This window comes from Rhincodon typus, chromosome 9, assembly GCF_021869965.1.
Source record: "Rhincodon typus isolate 14 chromosome 9, sRhiTyp1.1, whole genome shotgun sequence".
Lineage (NCBI taxonomy): Eukaryota > Metazoa > Chordata > Chondrichthyes > Orectolobiformes > Rhincodontidae > Rhincodon > Rhincodon typus.
This window is the reverse complement of record NC_063340.1, coordinates 12821027-12838459: the sequence shown is the minus strand read 5'-3', so window position 1 is coordinate 12838459 and position 17433 is coordinate 12821027. Positions and strand designations below refer to the sequence as shown.

At 37.1% G+C, this 17433-nt stretch overlaps 1 protein-coding gene across 5 annotated transcripts in view; it reads left to right on the top strand.

Moving 5' to 3' along the window:
• Nucleotides 1-17433, top strand: part of kiz (kizuna centrosomal protein) — a 165849-nt gene that overhangs the window by 11672 nt on the left and 136744 nt on the right. For all 5 annotated transcript variants that reach the window (XM_048601150.1, XM_048601148.1, XM_048601149.1 and 2 more), the window contains exons 2-4: nt 1995-2057; nt 3230-3386; nt 15737-15829. In XM_048601150.1, the coding sequence (XP_048457107.1) occupies nt 1995-2057; nt 3230-3386; nt 15737-15829 (313 nt within the window). The remainder of the gene's footprint in view (nt 1-1994; nt 2058-3229; nt 3387-15736; nt 15830-17433) is intronic.

Genomic DNA, 17433 nt, shown 5'->3' with positions numbered 1-17433 from the left:
AAAGGTCAGCTTTCCTGCTCCTCTGATGCTGCTTGGCCTGCTGTGTTCATCCAGCTTTACACCTTGTTATCTCGCTTGAGGATATTTGTACCAACCAATTTCAGCAATGTATATAATTGGCAACATAGTGTCACAAGGCAAAAGAATGTTGTGCATTTGGTGTATGCATATCAAAAGTAAACAGTTGAGTCATTTAGTCATTGGGTATTTCAAAATTTGAGTATTGCTGAATAAAATCATTTTGTCAAAGATTCTCCTCTTTCACCCATCAGGATAATTTGTAAGAATATCAAAGTAAGGGGAAAAGAGAATTTATACTGTATGAGAGGAAAATGCAGATTGGTTGGCACATAGACTTTGGTAGCGATTTTCCCGTGGAAAATGCACCAGTTAATTGCCAATCTTTGCTTAAATAATAAACCATGCAGAACCCATGCCCCCAGAAAATTAGCCTGGAGCTCTGAATTTCTAGTTAAGTGACATTACTGCTGCATTGTGACCACCTCCTTGACACAGCGCAAGATGAGTGTAAATAGCTTTCTCTCGAACAGCTATACTTTGTGAAACAGACTTTGGGCAAGAATGAAGGAATCAAGGAACATGTGAAGATCATTCAATCCATACTTTGTTGGTCTGAAAGAAATTGGTCTGGTCACTGTGTTTGGTAGTAATGTCATTGAAGAGTTTAAATGGACCATATAACCATTGTATTAGAAAGATTAGATGAGATTGAGATGGGATCAGTGCATCTTCCTGGCACATGTAGATAAATCCAATGTTATTTGTTTGTCCCTTGAGTTTTTATGATTTAGTGGTAGCATACATGAAACAGAGAGGCCAAAAGTAAATTTGGAAAACAAGTTTTGAGTGAATCAGTGTATGTGGTTGTCGCATTGGATTGTAGAATGTGATGAAGTTGTGTTGTAAGTAATGAACTCCAAAAGAAATAGCACAATCCTACTAGAATTGTGTAATATGATGTAACTCTGTAACATAAGCTTTTAAAAACCTGAGTCTATAACCCCACATTTATCATGGCTAATCCACCTAACCTGCACATCTTTGGACAGTGGGAGGAAACTGGAGCACCAGGTGGAAACCCACGCAGAAATGGGGAGAACATGCAAACTCCACACAGTTACCCAAGACTGGAATTGAATCAGAGTCTCTGGAACTGTGAGGCAGAAGTGCTAACCACTGAGCCACTGTGCCGCCCATAAAATATCTATTTAAAATGCAAATGGGTTATCTAAAAGACAGGACTTTATTGAAATGTTTCAGAGTGCATGATTTTGCATGATAAACTATGGTGTTGGAAAAACACATCTATTCTTTAATGCTGTATTCTGTTCTTGATTTTACTTTAAAGCCATGTTTATAAAACTTGATTCCATGTGCAATAACATCAAAAGTGTAAAACTACCATTTAATGTGTTTTATGTATTAATTCGTATTGTTAATGAGTTGCGTTGTTTCATAAATTGTATAATTGCACGTAATTTGGTGGCTCACCACCACCATCTCAAAGCAAATTAGAAGTGGATAGTAAATGCTGGCCTTTCCAATGAAGCCCACGTTCTGTGAATGAATAAACAATATACAATTACCAGAGGTTGTATTGACTGGATTAACTTTAAAACCAAAAGAACTGCAGATGCTGTAAATCAGGAACAAAAACAAAGTTGCTGGAAAAGCTCAGCAGGTCTGGCAGCATCTGTGGAGGAGAAAACAGAGTTAATGTTTCGGGTCTGGTGACCCTTCCTCAGTTCTGATGCTGCCACCACAGATGCTGCCAGACCTGCTGAGCTTTTCCAGCAACTTTGGTTTTGTTAACTTTAAAACCATTCAGTTGACATCAAGTTAGCTTTTTTTCTTGATAATAAGGCAGCCTTGCCTTTATTTTGAAAGTGGATGAGATTTCTCAATCCTGTTTCCTCATAACTGCAAAACACTTGTTTGTGAATTCTTCAAAAAACATTATTACTTTTTTTTAGTGAGCAACAAAGACTGGACCTGGAGCAGAACCTTTTGAAATGTAGAAAGTCAAGTCAGTGGATGTAAGTATTGTTTTCCTGTATCCCTTTCATATTAAAGAGACCAGAACTATATACATAATTCAAAATATAGTCTAATCAATATTCTATACAACTTTAACATAACTTGCTTCTTTATGGTCTGTTAACCAAACTTGCTACTTCTAGTGATTAATGTAGCAGTAGCTGAGATCTGTCCTTTCCTGCTTCTGATTAACTATTTGGTTTCCAGCGTCTCCCGACCCTTCCCATGACGCATTGTTCTATAATGAAGTTAATTTGCCAAATACATGTTTCTTAGGGGTAAACATGCAGCCTCAGCCATGGCATAACAAGAGGAGAGCCAACTGCTTCCATCCACCTACTTGATCTGCTGCAGTACTGGCTGGCATTACCATGGCTGACTTCAGAGGTTCTTCATGCTTAGACACTTGATTTTCAATGAAATCCGTCTAATAGAGAGATTTCTGAGAGAAGTAACCCTGGAATGTCAAGCAATGAAACCCTCCTTCCAAGATAATGTCCAAATATGCATCTAAAAATTGAGTTGATGTAGTCTCTCTTGTAGCTATGTATCATTCTGTCCTTAACAGCTAATCTGTCCCTTCAAATAAGAACCGCAGCCCTGTGTTACCTCTAATGTGTTATTATCTGATATGAGTTCCCAAAGATGGACCCAGTTCAGACTAGGAACTCAACACAGCTGAAAAATAGGAAATTCTCAGGACATCAGGACATCCAGCAAACATTTTGTGGGATTTATTATTGCTGCTCTAGGAATCTGATATTTGACACCAGGACCAAAGTATATACCTTTTATTATTGAGGCATATACATGAAGAAGGACCACAGGCTATTGCAGATGGAACTGCATCCCTGAAAGATCAGCACCTTCAGGAAAGGAAGGTTTAAAACAAACATGATCAGTAAAGTTTTGAAATGCTGACCACAGACCAACCATGCATAGGTGGGCTCGTATCAGAACATGTCATTATTGCTTGCTAACTTGCATTAATGTTGGTGTTTTTTTTTTGTTTTACTCATGCTGTGCCCTGAATTATCATTTTAAAATTACATAGATTTGAGTTGCTATCTTCAGATATTAAGTAAGTCTAGTTTTCCCTATTTCCGTGCTCCTGTGTAATGCTTTTTCAGTGTTATGAAAGAAAGCTCTTGTTTCTTTTTCCCAATTCCAGGCTAAAAAGAGCCAGGCTGAAAAGTTACTTGAAAGAATTACGTGAACGGGAGAGAAAAGCTCAACTTCGTAACCGTCAATTGCTCAAGGATTTTGAAAACATTGAAGCCCAGGTTGCAGCATTAACGTCAGGTTCAGACACACTGAAGCAAATGAAGGTAGAGGATTTGCTATTTAGTAGATTAAAATTTGAAAAGTTTTTAATTATGGAGTAGTTACTGTGTAAAAGTGATTACACGACAGTATCCTCATCGTAGATTTTAGAGTAAGTTACAAAACACAAAGTAGTTTGTAATCTTTGTATGATCTGCACATGAAGATTAAAATTACCTCCATGCATTAATCTAAAACAATTCCATGGTGTAATATAATTTTGTTTTTGCCAGATGTTCATATAGTTCAAATATATAGAATTAAGTTGTGATTATTATCCACGGATAGCCAGGAAATTATTCAGTATTTACTTAATTGTGATGAATTTAGATGGGAGTTGTGAAGGTTGTGTTTTACTACAGATATATCAGTTGTATAAAAATGGACTTGAAACCCTTTTTCTTTCACTCTGCGTTTTTCCAATGTATATTTGGAATTGATTTTGGTTTAAATGGTGTTAATCCATGTAGAATCTCATTCAGTCTTCTGGTGTTTGTTCATCAACTGAAAGATTTTTTTTGACGATTTTATTATTAGTGGCTGTCATGTTGATAGCCTCAGTTTTAAATTTGGGTTTAAAATTGGCAAACAAAGGATTCAACTTGAATTATTTCTCAACTTGTATTCCCCCAGATGCGGAACTTATCCCAAATAAAATGTCTGTTAGATATTATAAGCTGGGCATCCACATCATCTGGTTTAGCTTCATTTGCTTTTGAACCTTCTTTTTAAAATTAGATATGTGTGTGCGCACATAAAATGGGATTAAGGTAAATTTTTGTAACTCAGCACATGTATTTCCCCAGATGACTTGTTTGGTAATGGCATCACGCAGTATGGAACTGAGATAATTGGACCAGGAATGTTTCAGGTTGCATCCTGGTTAAGGCTGTAATAGTTGATCTCTGCTGGAGTGTCTGTAAAATACTATAATGCTTCTTAATTCACGTGTCAGGAAGTGGAAAAGGGCTGCCAGAACTCCTGCTCTTGATTACTGTTCAGTGACCCATGCTAGAAAGTGCATGTATGTAAACACTGGTTTTCATTTTTCAACCACATTGTTAAGTACCTGCTGATACTCATTATCAAGGTTCACACAGAAGAATAGCAGTTTTCCGCAAAAGTGAGCATCTTCAGGGGAGGGTAACGTTGGCGTAATAATTTTACAAAATAAATTACTTAAAAAGCACACAATCATATCTATAATTTTGAACATATTTATTCTCTTCTGTGTTCGTCAGTTCCGTGACAACAATGCTTGATAGTTAGTCACAGGGTCAGTGGTGTGATGAAAGGTATGTGATTTGCAGATCGTATAAATGTTATTTTTTGAGTTTGTGTTTCAAACGAGCGGCATATTAGTGTTGGTTCCTTTTTGGGGAAGGGTGAAAAAGATAAAGATCAGAGAATCCTACCAAAACCGTGACTTAATCCAGAGAGCAGGTGATTGCAAACTCCTGAAGTATTTATAGAAGCTTATTTATGCTGTGGTGTTTATGACAGGGAATAACTATTGAAAAGCATTAGTTGCTTTTGGTTTAGAATAACCAAGGATTGATTTCAATTTAAAAAAAAACCTGTCAGAGATGGAAAACTTTTAGGGAAATTTTGGAGGCGATCTGAATGGGTCACATGTAAATGTACTTACCCTTTTGGAAAGGGGTATAGGACAATGCAAAGAAAGCACATTTATCTTGATGTACAAGTTTAACTTATGAAACTTCCATATCAGCAGTATTTAGTTAGGAATTTTCAGATGATTGATTATTGAGAAAGTCTAAGCTTTCAGTTTCATGAATACAGCATTGAAATGGGGTGAAGCAGTTAAGTTGAATGTAAGGATTTAAGTAGAAGGATAATTTTCTGGATTTGAATCACTGTGAAGTGATGATTAGGCAAAGAGAAGTTGTTGAGCTGTGAGTTTTAAGATCTTTAAAACTTTGTTTTATATTTAGCTTGGATTTTTGTGGAATAAACTTTAATAATAAAATATAAGAAAATCTGCCACCTTGTGTGTCTGTTTCAGTGAATGACCATCACTTTAACTAAAAAAAATCCATTCTGGAATATGATTTATCCAGTACTAACTAGTAATCAGTTAGGTTACAGTAGTGGAAAATGATACTGATATTCACAAAACCAGCACATATAATCTGTACATTTTGGATTTCAAACAGAGGTTGTATGTTTCTTTGCACAATTCAACTGCAGAACAAAACTTTTCACCAGTTCTCCTAAAACTTAACCTGACTCCAACAGTTTTCTTGCTTTATGAAACCCAATTTCCATCATGGATTTAAATTAATAAAGTACTGTTTTCATATTTTGATTTGATTTATTATTGTCAAATTTACCTAAGTACAGTGAAAAGTTTTGTTTTGCGTGCAGCACAGGCAGATAATAACATAAAAGGACGTACAGATCATAGGGTGTTTAGACGGAGCGGAGCATACAAGATTACAGGTGCCCACGAGGTATACAGAAGCAAGATCAATACTAGATTTGAAATTAAAGAGGTCCATTCAGGAGTCTAATAGCAGCAGGGAAGAAGCTGTCCTTGAACCTATTGGTACGTGTTTAAGCTTCTGTATCTTCTACCTGGCGAAAGAGGTTGGAAGAGTGTATTACCAGAGTCGAAGGGGTCTTTGATGATGTTGCCTGCCTTTCTGTGGCAACAGGAAATGTAGATGGAGTCCATAGATGGGAGGTTGGCTTGCGTGATGGTCTGGGCTGTGTTCTGTTTCTTGCGGTCCTGAGCAGAGCAGTTTCCATACCAAGCCGTTATGCACCCAGATAGAATGCTTTCAGTGAGACATCTGTAAAGGTCGGTGGGGGTCATTATGAACATGTTTGAATTTCCTAGGCCTTCTGAGGAAGAAGAGGCGTCGTTGTGCCTTCTTGACCATTGCATCTAGATGGAAGGACCAGGACAGTTTGCTGGTTATTATCACTCCTGGGAACTTGACATTCTCGACTCTGTCCACCTCAGCTCCATTGGCGTAGATAGGGGTGTGTCGTCCACCTTTATTCCTGAAGTCAATGATCAGTTCTTTAGTTGTGCTGACATTGAGATATAATTTTATTCCAATTTTTCACTCATAGGGTGAGCACCATTCTTACTTTGGGATTAATAGTCATCATCCATATTTCTGTGGAATAGCAGCATAACAGGAGGTGCTTTTTCACCGTAGACAGAGGCTGATGTGATCACACACTTCTGATGACCTTTTGTGTACCATTATGCAGGTCTTTTGTTTCCTCTTTATGAAATGGTTTGTGCTAATCTTGTTTTGGATTTTGGGAGACCATGCAAGCTTTAGGGGTTTTTAAAGTTTAGCTCAAATCCCCATATTGGTCATTTGAGATTTTAACCAATATGGCAATAGGAGACAATCTAATGCAGTAACTCAGGAAACTTACTCGTAAATGATACTTCTTAAAGCAGGGCAGCAATGGACATAATACGGCTTTTGCATTCTGGTTCAGCTTAGGGCACAGATTGGCACCCGATCTTTTAGTCTCTTTCCAATACCCCTTCCACTTTCCATTGGAAACAGGATAACTTTAAATTTCCTGTGTGTCTTGGTCACTGAAAGTAGTTGGTTTTAACTGTTTTGAAACCACAACCCACAGCATTTTCAATTACAAACAAAATCAGAAGTTGCTGGAGAAGCAACTGGCAGCATCTGTGAAGTAAAAAACAGTGTTAAGATTTTGGGACCGGTGACCCTCAGAACTATCAATTACATCCTGATTGGCCTCTGCTTGGTGAAGCTTATTGCTAATCGCTTCAAGGGAAGCATGATCAATCTCTAATTGGTTCTTAAGGGCCCATCCTCTTATTAAACATTATTGTCATTTTACGTGGTGCCTAAAAGTGGTCATTTTTGGCATAAAATATGAACAAAGCAAGTTGATGGTAACAGTATAGTGAAAAAGTGATTCTTAGGAAGTTCCATTGACTGCATGTTGAACATCAGGTTGAATGTGTGTGCACCATAACAGTGAAAACCTACTAAAATTGTTCTTCTATAATGTTCATATACTGGAGGGAATCATTCTTAAAAATGACGCAATAGTGATGCCTAAAGTATTTCAACATAATTTTTTTTCTTATGTTCAGTGGATGATTTATACCTCTTTTGAATGAATATCTGAAAATTGATTTGGGTGATATGCTATTGCAATGTGTGATTCATGTAAAACTGCTGTGTCTTGAAGAGTGGAAATTAAATCCCATGCAAGTCTTTACTTTGCAGTGGATCTCTAGCAGCTGTTGGATGTTTACATAAAAGAGGCCAATTACACTGTTGACAACTATACTGATAATGAAATTGCTGTTCATTGTGTCACCCTTTTTGACACTCAGCTGAAATAACTAATATAATTGGATGATTAGTTACTTATATGCACTATTTTTAAACATGAGTATGCTTTTTGCATTTTTTAAACCCTATCTCAACAACCCTGCCAATGCCCAGAAGTGAATTTCAGTTAGATGTTCCAGGGAGGTGGGCAAATGCCTCAGTTGTACTGCATGTTCTGGCATTGAGATGGCAAGACCTTTATTGCACCACAACATGTACAGTACTGACAGAATGCTCTTTTGTTCCTGGCATTGTGCTTTTGATGATTATAAAAAATTCAGGAGCTCCACCGTACTGCCTTTGGATTTTTGGTAAAGCAGAACTAGCTAGCACATCAGCTATTTTCCTTTTATTAGAACTTTCACTAGCAACCAGAAAAAAGCAAGGCATTTCCATTCGAGTGGTACTAAATCAGTTGATATAACAAAGGGTTGTAGAAGGGTCTAGATAAAATTTGCAAAAGACCAAATTGTAGGAAATTAAATTTAAGTTAGTTAGTACAAGATCTAGAATTGATACGGAGTAACTGCATCATCGTTGAGGCTGAGTCATGTTAGAAAAGGTTAAAAAACATTTTGAACTTTTGAGTTGGAAAAGGAGATTAATAACAGCTACTTGGAATGCATGATATTAAGTAGAATAAGAAATATCACTCCTAAGAACCATTTTAGATTTAAACCATGACTAGGACAAGGGAAAATCATCATCAGCTGACCCTTAATTTCTGAATGAAATTCACTCAGGGTTGTCGGTTTCTGCAGTGGGTCTTTGTGTGATTGAATAGGCTGATTCTTGACCTTCGTATCTTTGGATCCCACTTACCTCATGGTGGGGTGTCCTGCCTTGTTTGTCCAATGTGCAGGATTTGCTTCCTTTTCTTTCCTTCTGTGCTGCCAGTCATCATTAAGACATTGTATCTCAAAAGAATGGTGTAATTTGGATGTGCTGTTGCCATTCTGAATGATGGGTAGCAAGCTCCTCCTAATCATTCATGTCAAAGCTGCCATGTTTCAAGGACAGCTTCAGAGTGTCTTTATTTCTTTATCCTCCCTTAAAATGTTGGCTGTTTGAGAGCTGAGGAAAAGGACCTGGCAGTGGAAGGTGATTTTTGGCCATCCAGACACTGCCCAGTCTGTTGAAGTTGATTTAGCTAGACTTTTGCCTGAGCGCTTGTGGAGCTGGCTTTGAGAAAGACACCAGTGTTTGTTTAACATCATTCCTATTGAATGTGGAAAATATGGTAGTTTATCACTGCTGGAATTTCTCTTCATTCCTGCTTTACTGGGACACAGTCCTGGCCTCACTGCAGTGTAGGAGTGTGGTGACAACAGCTGATCTATACACTTGGACTTTTTTTGACTTGTGGAAGTCTTGTTTGAGCACTTGCTTTAGTTTGTAGAATGCTGAGCTGATGAAGCCGATCCAGTGTTGTATCTTCTTTCCAATAGTAACTCTGAAGTTATGGTCTCTCCTTCAACATATATGAAGAGTGGAATATTTGGCTTGTGAAGTATGGGTTAATATGAGTTTTGCTTTATCACCATTGTTGTACCAAGGTGAGGAACGGTGATTTGGCTCTTTTTAACCCTTCTTGGTCAGCTAAAACAAAATTTTATTTCCCTTCAGCATACATTTCAATTAAACTGTTATACTAGTCAAAACTGGTGTTCTCAACACTGACAAAGTTTGTAAAACATCTTTAACTTCTTGCTGGATGGTTGTTTCCCTAATTAGCATTTTCAGTGGGAGTTGTTCTTGAGATGATGATGAGGAAACTGGAACACCGTGTTCTTGTTGCTAAAAAAAATAATTTTTCCTTCTCTCTGGTGTGCTATTCAAAACTGCTGATGAAATATGGCTCATTTGAATATTCACAAGACCAGTTTCATTGCTTTTCAGGTTGATTAACTGTCAAGTGAGCCTTTCATCTCTCAGTATGTGAAATTGTCATGTATGTCAATTAAATTTCTTGACATTGCCTGGTTTTAATTTTTTAAAAATTTGTTCATAGGATGTGGGCATTACTGCTTCGGCCTGCAATTTTTGCTAATCCCAATTGTTGTTGAGAAGATGATGGTGAATTACATTTGTGAACTGCTGCAATCCATAATCTTTGCAGTGGATAGTCACTGTCAGCTGGATTGTAATTATTATGGGAGGCTCTCACCCAGTGCTTGACCTGTGTCCCGACTTGAAGATACCTGTTTAAGGTTTCATGGTGACCCAGTTGCAATATCGTGATGGAGTTTCTTTGAGGTCCAAATCTTCGGAATGTAATCCCCAGAGCCTTGCAATTTACTGAGTCAGACTTTGGTTCGAATGCTGCCTTCTTGATTTTCAATGTTGAGTTCCGTTAGACAACAAAGGCTACTCATTTTTGATCTAGGAGTTTACATGTTTCAGAATAGTTTACATTGAACCAGTTCTGGTAATAATCCTGCTTGAACCCAGTAGTTCTGAGCTTGAAAGTCTAGAACAGCTGACATTGATTCCATGACTCAGGAATTGAGTTGAATATTTAAGGATTGTCTTGACTTTTTTGTGTACCTGGAGTTCTAGTCTTGGTTGAGCTGCTTTAGGACTGAGAAATTGATCTTATTCTTGGACTTTATGGTTTTGTGATGTCATGGTACAACTTTGATATTTATCACTGAATGAAGAAGTTGACGATCTGTCTAGCAAGCATTTGTTAGCCACATAGGATAACATAAACATTGCTTGGCTCTTTGATTCAAATAATCACATGTAAGATTGTAAAGGACAAATTTATGCCTAATTTCAGAAAATAATAGTTCACATAAAGACTGATTTGGATTTCTCTGAAGAGGATTACAGAAGGCAAAAGACAGTTTTGGTATTGATTGAATTCTGAAAAGGGTTAAGCTAGATGTACTGAATGATATTCCTGTTGATAGAATGATACTAACTTATAACACATTTCAGTCCGTGATGTCTGTGTTGCCCAAAAAGAGCTACTCAACCTCCATTTCTCCATTTCTGAAGAAGGGTCTAGACCCAAAACGTCAGCTTTCCTGCTCCTCTGATGCTGCTTGGCCTGCTGTGTTCATCCAGCTCTACACCTTGTTATCTCTGTCTACTCAACCTAAACCCACTTTCCAATACTTGGTTTGTAACCTTGTAAGTTTGAGCACTTCCGGTCCAAGTACTGTTTAAATGTGATTGAACATTTTTGTCTCTATCACCATTTTCAGATAATGCGCCCAGACCCCACAACCATCTGAATGAGAACATAATTCCTCAACTCTCCTTTTCTTTATTTCTAGTAACATTCTGCACCTTACATATTTATTGTGAGACTAATCTGAGGAAAAGGTTTTGAGGGAAGAGAAATAAATATTAATCATGGAAGGAAGATTTGGGGGAGGAATTTAGTGCACCAAAACTGCGCATATCCCTTTGCAGGGTGAAGTGTGAAATAATTACCACTTTCTTGGTGCTACTTATGAAATCTGTAGTGGAAAATAGTAGAGAAATAAATTTGTCTACTGTAGGTCCTTTTTTATTGTGTGATACTTGTGTTCTAAATATGGGGTTAATGTATTGCACTGAAATTTCTGTAATCACTGATATTACTATTACCAGCATTAGGCTCAACTTGCTGTATGATCTGTAACGGCTGAAGAAAACAAAAGTGCTAATCAGTGTCCATGAGCTGTTAATTGCTTTTCAATTATCCAGTGCTGCTTATTGTGTTCAAATAATTTTTGAAGCCAAAAAACACTTATCTGATACCTAAGTCAGTATCTTTTCTGTATGAAGTTTCTGCATTCTGATTGCGTTATTTTGCATTGCATTTAGTGTCTTCCACTGTGGACTTTGGCTTTTCACCTAAACACTTTCTGAAAATTGAGTCTTTATTTTCTGGAGTCCCAAGGTGAATAGAACATCATCCTGGATCCACTCATCTGCTTTGCTCAATTTATGCATTTTTATCATTTATCTACAGCAAGCTGCTCTTGTTGATTGTTACTTGCAGTGAAAAGTCAACTTTATTTGTCATTGATTATTTAACAATTCACTTTTGTTGTCTTCTCCATAGTTACTTTTGTTTTGCTTTTTATTCTTTTCTGCTACTTAGTTTGCTCTTATTTGTTCCTTGAATATTTCATTTTTTCTGCTGTTGAAGTCAGGACAACAGACTCATTTGGGGGAAGAAGAATTACTTTTTAAAAAAATGGTGGTAATGTTTTCTTAATAATTACCAACTGTTAATTAAGTTATGCAATCGTGATTTTGAAATCTGTAATCTCTGATTTGGAAGGTCTGGAGAAATTTAGCAAGCTTTGCTAAGTCATGAACTGATTTACTTCCCTCTTCAATGCTTCATTTAGCTTCATGTTTACTGCACTAGATGGCAGTCTGTTGCATAAGTGTGGAGTATTCTGTCGAGGTTAGAAAACAAGGACACTTCAACTGAGGATTTTCAGAATGTGAATTCTCTTTTGCAGCCTATTGTTGGAGCACCGTCTATAAATTCATTTAAAGAATATGTAATGTTTGAGGAATGTTAAAAGGTTATTGAGCAGAAGTATGGAAAGTTGTTACTGTTTAAACTAGGTGCCTGTGTGGCGCAAGATAATAGTTCTTAATAGCTTGGCTTTGCCGAACACCTACACTAGGTCTGTAAAAATGACCCTGAGCTTCCAGTTGCTTGCCGATTGAATGCACCACCGTGTTCCCATGCCAACATTTCTGTTTAAAGCCTACAAGGCACAATGCAAGCTGGGCGAACAACTCATCTTCCACCTGGGCAACCTAAAGCTTTCAGGAGTCAACATTGAGTGTAACAATTTTGTAGCATGATCACATTCCTCTATAAGCAAAATGGGATGAGCAAACAAAGACATAGCTAATCATAAGCCGAGGCAGAGATAAATGCTAGGTAGGGTGCTAATGAGAAGTGTGAATAGTTGAAAACAACCCATACAATGCAGAACCTAGGGTGTTGTGAAGGGGTCTTGTTTGTTGGGCGGGGGTTGACAACTGACATCGAGGAGTGTGATCTTGTTACAAAATTGATACACTCAATTTTGAATCCTGAAGGCATGGGCCAATGTGGACCTTTTGGAAATGTCAGGAGACATAGCCTTAAATATAACCAAATGCGTACAGCTGGTCAGGCTTTTTTACATTTTTAATAATTTTTATGACTTTAAAGAGAAATTGAATCTCATTGCTTCCACTTATTTTATGTTATTAAAACATTGTTCAAAATCTGGAATCATCCTTTTGCTTTTCTGAATCTTCTCCCTTGTATTTAGATCAATTTAGCAACATTGTGTCAGTCCCTGCCATTGCAGTTGCTTTATAAAATATCATTAAGTCCTCCCTTTTGATTTATGTTTTACCTGTCTACTTAAACACTCAAATACGTTTTATGCCTCTGCTGTTGTTCTACTTCATGCTTTTTTTAATGTTCGAACAGGGAAAAAATGTTCAGTGTTGCTTCTACTGGCACTTTAAAGTATACCGTATGTATTCACAATAGACATATATCCTGAAGTGAAATGTGGGAGGTAGAAAATAGAAGCTGGAGATTTGTAGAGAGCAAGTTAATAAACTGATGCAGACTAACAGTTTGAAAGCGATTGTTTGGGTATTTCTAAAGCAGCTCATTTCAACCAAAACTGGTGATGCTCCTTCCAATCTTATATTTAATGCAAAGTGGTCAGGATTATTTTTGGAAGAGTAAAGACCAGTTAGCATATACTTTGGAAATTAGCTTACAAGAGAAACGGGGATTGTACATCTTACAGTTGCAGTTTTCTACATAAATGGAGTAAACGTTGAAGGAAGAGTTCAAAGGTAGGGTAATGAAACCTTTCTGAAATGTATTTATCAATGGGGCTAAACTTTAGATATCCATTTAACTCTACATGGTAATAGAACTAAATTCAGCATTTTAGGTGTACATATTTATTTCATACAGACCTTCATTATTGTTTTACAGTATTTATTACAGTCCATTACATTCAAAAATCAAGAGTAATAATGCAGACTAAGGTAGATTTTTACTATGTTCTGCCTGATTTCAAGATAATTAGATTGGCAGGTTTTGAGAATAGAGTGGATATTTATTATGACAGAACTATACCACTTAAGTGGATGATCAATGTGAAGATGTTTTATTTCGCAGACGGAGGAAGCAATTATTACTTTTAAAATCATATACTTATTGAGTTACTGATGCTGTTAAAGTTATTGAGATAACACGGTGTAGAGCTGGATGAACACATCAGGCCAAGCAGCATCAGAGGAGTAGGAAAGCTGACGTTTCGGGTCGAGACCCTTCTTCAGAAGAAGGGTCTCAACCCGAAACATCAGCTTTTCTGCTCCTCTGATGCTGCTTGGCCTGCTGTGTTCGTCTAGCTCTACACCGTGTTGTCTCAGATTCTCCAGCATCGGCAGTTCCTACTATCTCTGTTAAAGTTATTATTGCTTTTGTGTGTTGTTGATGCCTTCTACTTGCCATAAGTGTCTATGAATTTTAGTTATTTATCTCTCATCTCTTCACAGTGGTTTCCCATTAGGATATACCTTTGCTTCTTGGAGAAAGAGAAGGGGTAATAAAGCGAGGCCGAACTGATGTCATAGCAGTAGTTACCCTTGGCACCCAGCACCAATATTTCATGACCAAAGCATGCATCCAGAGATATCAGTTTGCAGGAAGAGCCTGTAAGGGTTAGACTTTGTGCTGTGAGAAGACCTGTAGCTAGTTCCATCATGTATATTATTAAACTGTCATGCTATTTCCTGCACCACATGGACGTGCTCACAATCTGATCTGTTTCCATTGCCTGGATCTGAGCTATGGTGTTCACCTGAGCTGATCTCAGATGTTACAGTTGAAATGTGCAACTTTTGTTTTCCTTTAATACCTGACCAATCACATTCTGCCTTGATTAACTCACATTTTATTTCATTTTATTTAACAAGGTGCCTTTCACTGAAACGCAAACATGCACTGCTGCAAAATTGGTTTCAACAATAAACCAGATGCTTATTATCCAAAAGAAAGAATAAAGCAAGCTATTTATTTATAATGCAATTCAAAAGATTTTGATACACGAAGCAAAAGTATAATCCACTCGTCCTAACACCATCACCTTTATAGTACTCAGCGATCAGAGAGAGTTCATCTCTCTATTACATCTCTAGGTTTATCTTAATTTTTTCTTTCAATTCCTGGGCTTGAGAGTTTGGTAGCCACTTCCCTGATTTAATTATACAACTGAGCTTAGACTTTCCAAACTTCGAATTACTCCTTCAGGGTTTTAGTCAAACACCTCTAGCCTTGAACTTTTAAATTCAAATCCTTACACTGATGGTAACCTATTTCCTAACTTTTCTGAACGAACTCTTTTCTCTAGGAGAAACTGTTTTATGTATCTAACTTCAACCAGGATTTCTGTAAACTGACAAACCAAATGTTTCCAAACTAAACAGTTTTCTTCTCAGTCAAAAAAGAATCTTGATCCTACTAAATAGAAGCAAGCTAATACTGTTCGATGTTTACCATGTCCACTTGTAAAATTCTCCTAGTGCAAACAAATTCTCATTGTTGCCCCGGCAGCTCCTCCTCTGTCAGACTGGTTGAAATAAAATCATGGCTCTAGAAAGACTGATAAGTTAATTGTTACTTCGTACACACACATATGAAAACCTATGTGCACTAATTCAAAATCCAAACTCTAATTAAAAATCCACATTCTAAAAGAAATGAGAGTGATAAAAATATATATGAATCACATATTACATATGAATCAGTTCTGAGGAAGGGTCATGCGACCCGAAATGTTAACTTTGAATTCTCTCCATAGATGTTCCCCAACCTGCTGAGTTTTTCCAGCAATTTCTATTTTTGTCTATGAATCATATACCTTGCATTACGTGTTACTAAAATAAAACTTAAATTTAAAAAAGACAAAAATGTTAAAATAATGTCTGCATTTTATTCTGTATCGTAGATAGAGTATGAAAAACAGATCGAAAAGTTAATGCCAGTTTGGAGTGAGAACCTGAAAGCACAAAGGAAGGAGAAGGAAGTCACTATTGAGCAAGTAAGATTGGAATTTTTTAAATGTATTATGTACTTATGCTAAATAAAAATCAAGCAAGACCTCTTGTGTTGTGCCATTGTAAATTTTTTTGTGATACCAAGAGGAGATTATAATCATACAATGAATGTTGTCATGTTCATACATATTTCGTAGATTACAGTTTTCAGAATCCGGTGGTAAAGACAGGAGACTTTCAGGCAAGGTTAACATAACTGTTGTTATGGCTATTGTAGCTTTTCTGGCAGTATCATTTGTTGATTCACTATTCTTGTGGTGCTTGAACTCCTATCTTTCTTGTTCTTCCTCTCCCTGTTTGATTTTTCCAGCTTAAGTTAGAGAATAAATTATGATTATGACACTATCACTATTTCATGGAAGTCTAAATAAAATGGTAGAGAGGCCATTCTGATTATATGTTTAATTTAGAAGAGGCTTTATTATTGCTGACCACTATCTCAGGATGAACCAGAATGTTTAATTCCAACCTGAAAGTTTCATTGTATTTTGTAAAGCAGGCCTAATTCAATCTGTATCCCACCACCACTGTTATCCAGTCTCAATACATCTGATGCTAAAAACCACAACCATGTCCTTGTCACCCATGACTCTTCCAGACTTAGTTATATCGTGCTTTCCTGGTCAGACTGCTATCCTTCATGCTCTGTAAACTTCAGCTCATTTAAAGTTTCACAGTCAATAAGTATCTTTGGCCCATTTTCATCATGTAGGTGGTGAGACTTGTATCTGTTGGCACATCACAAATAGCCTGCAAGTTCCTACACATAGGCGCTACAGAGAGGGCAATGGACTTATGGGGAAAACAGGAATGATTGTGTGTTTTATGTTATAATAGATCATTGATTAGAATGAATGGATTTGACATAGGAACAGAGGTCTGTAACAGCATGCCAATTCAGTTGCATCCATTGCAAGATTGATCCAGTAGAGAAGCCTATAGAGATTTTTATGACATGCAGAATACTAGGATTTTAGTTGATGCTGTTGCATTTCAGTACTCACTGTGTGGAAAGTATTTTTCTCAACTTGTATCATCTTGTTTTGCAAATCACTTTAAATCTATGCCCCCTGGTTCTTGGTTCTTTTATGAGCGAGAGCAGTTTCTCCCTATCTATTCTATAGGTCCTTTTATAATTTTGAAAACCTTCGTCAGACCTCCTCTTAGATTTCTTATCTTCAAGGAGAACACGCCCATTTCTCCAATCTATCCTCCAAGCTTAAATTTCTCATCCATTGACCTATTCTTGTAAATCATTTCTGCATTCTCTCCATTTCTGCATTCACAAACTTCCTATCTAGAACTATTTACAGTACTCCAGCTGAGGTTGAACAAGTGTCTAATACAAGTTCAACATCATTTCCTTGCTCTTGTACTCAATTTCCTAATTCATAAACTTGAGGGTGCTGCATGGTTTATTAATTGCTCTCTCAGCCAGTCTTGCCACAATCAGTGATCTATACCCATATACTCCCAGGTACCTCTGCTCCTGCATCCCCTTTAGAATTATACCCCCTAATTTATATTATCGTTCAATGATTCCAAGTCATGCATCACCTCACACTTCTCTGCATTGAACCCCACTGCC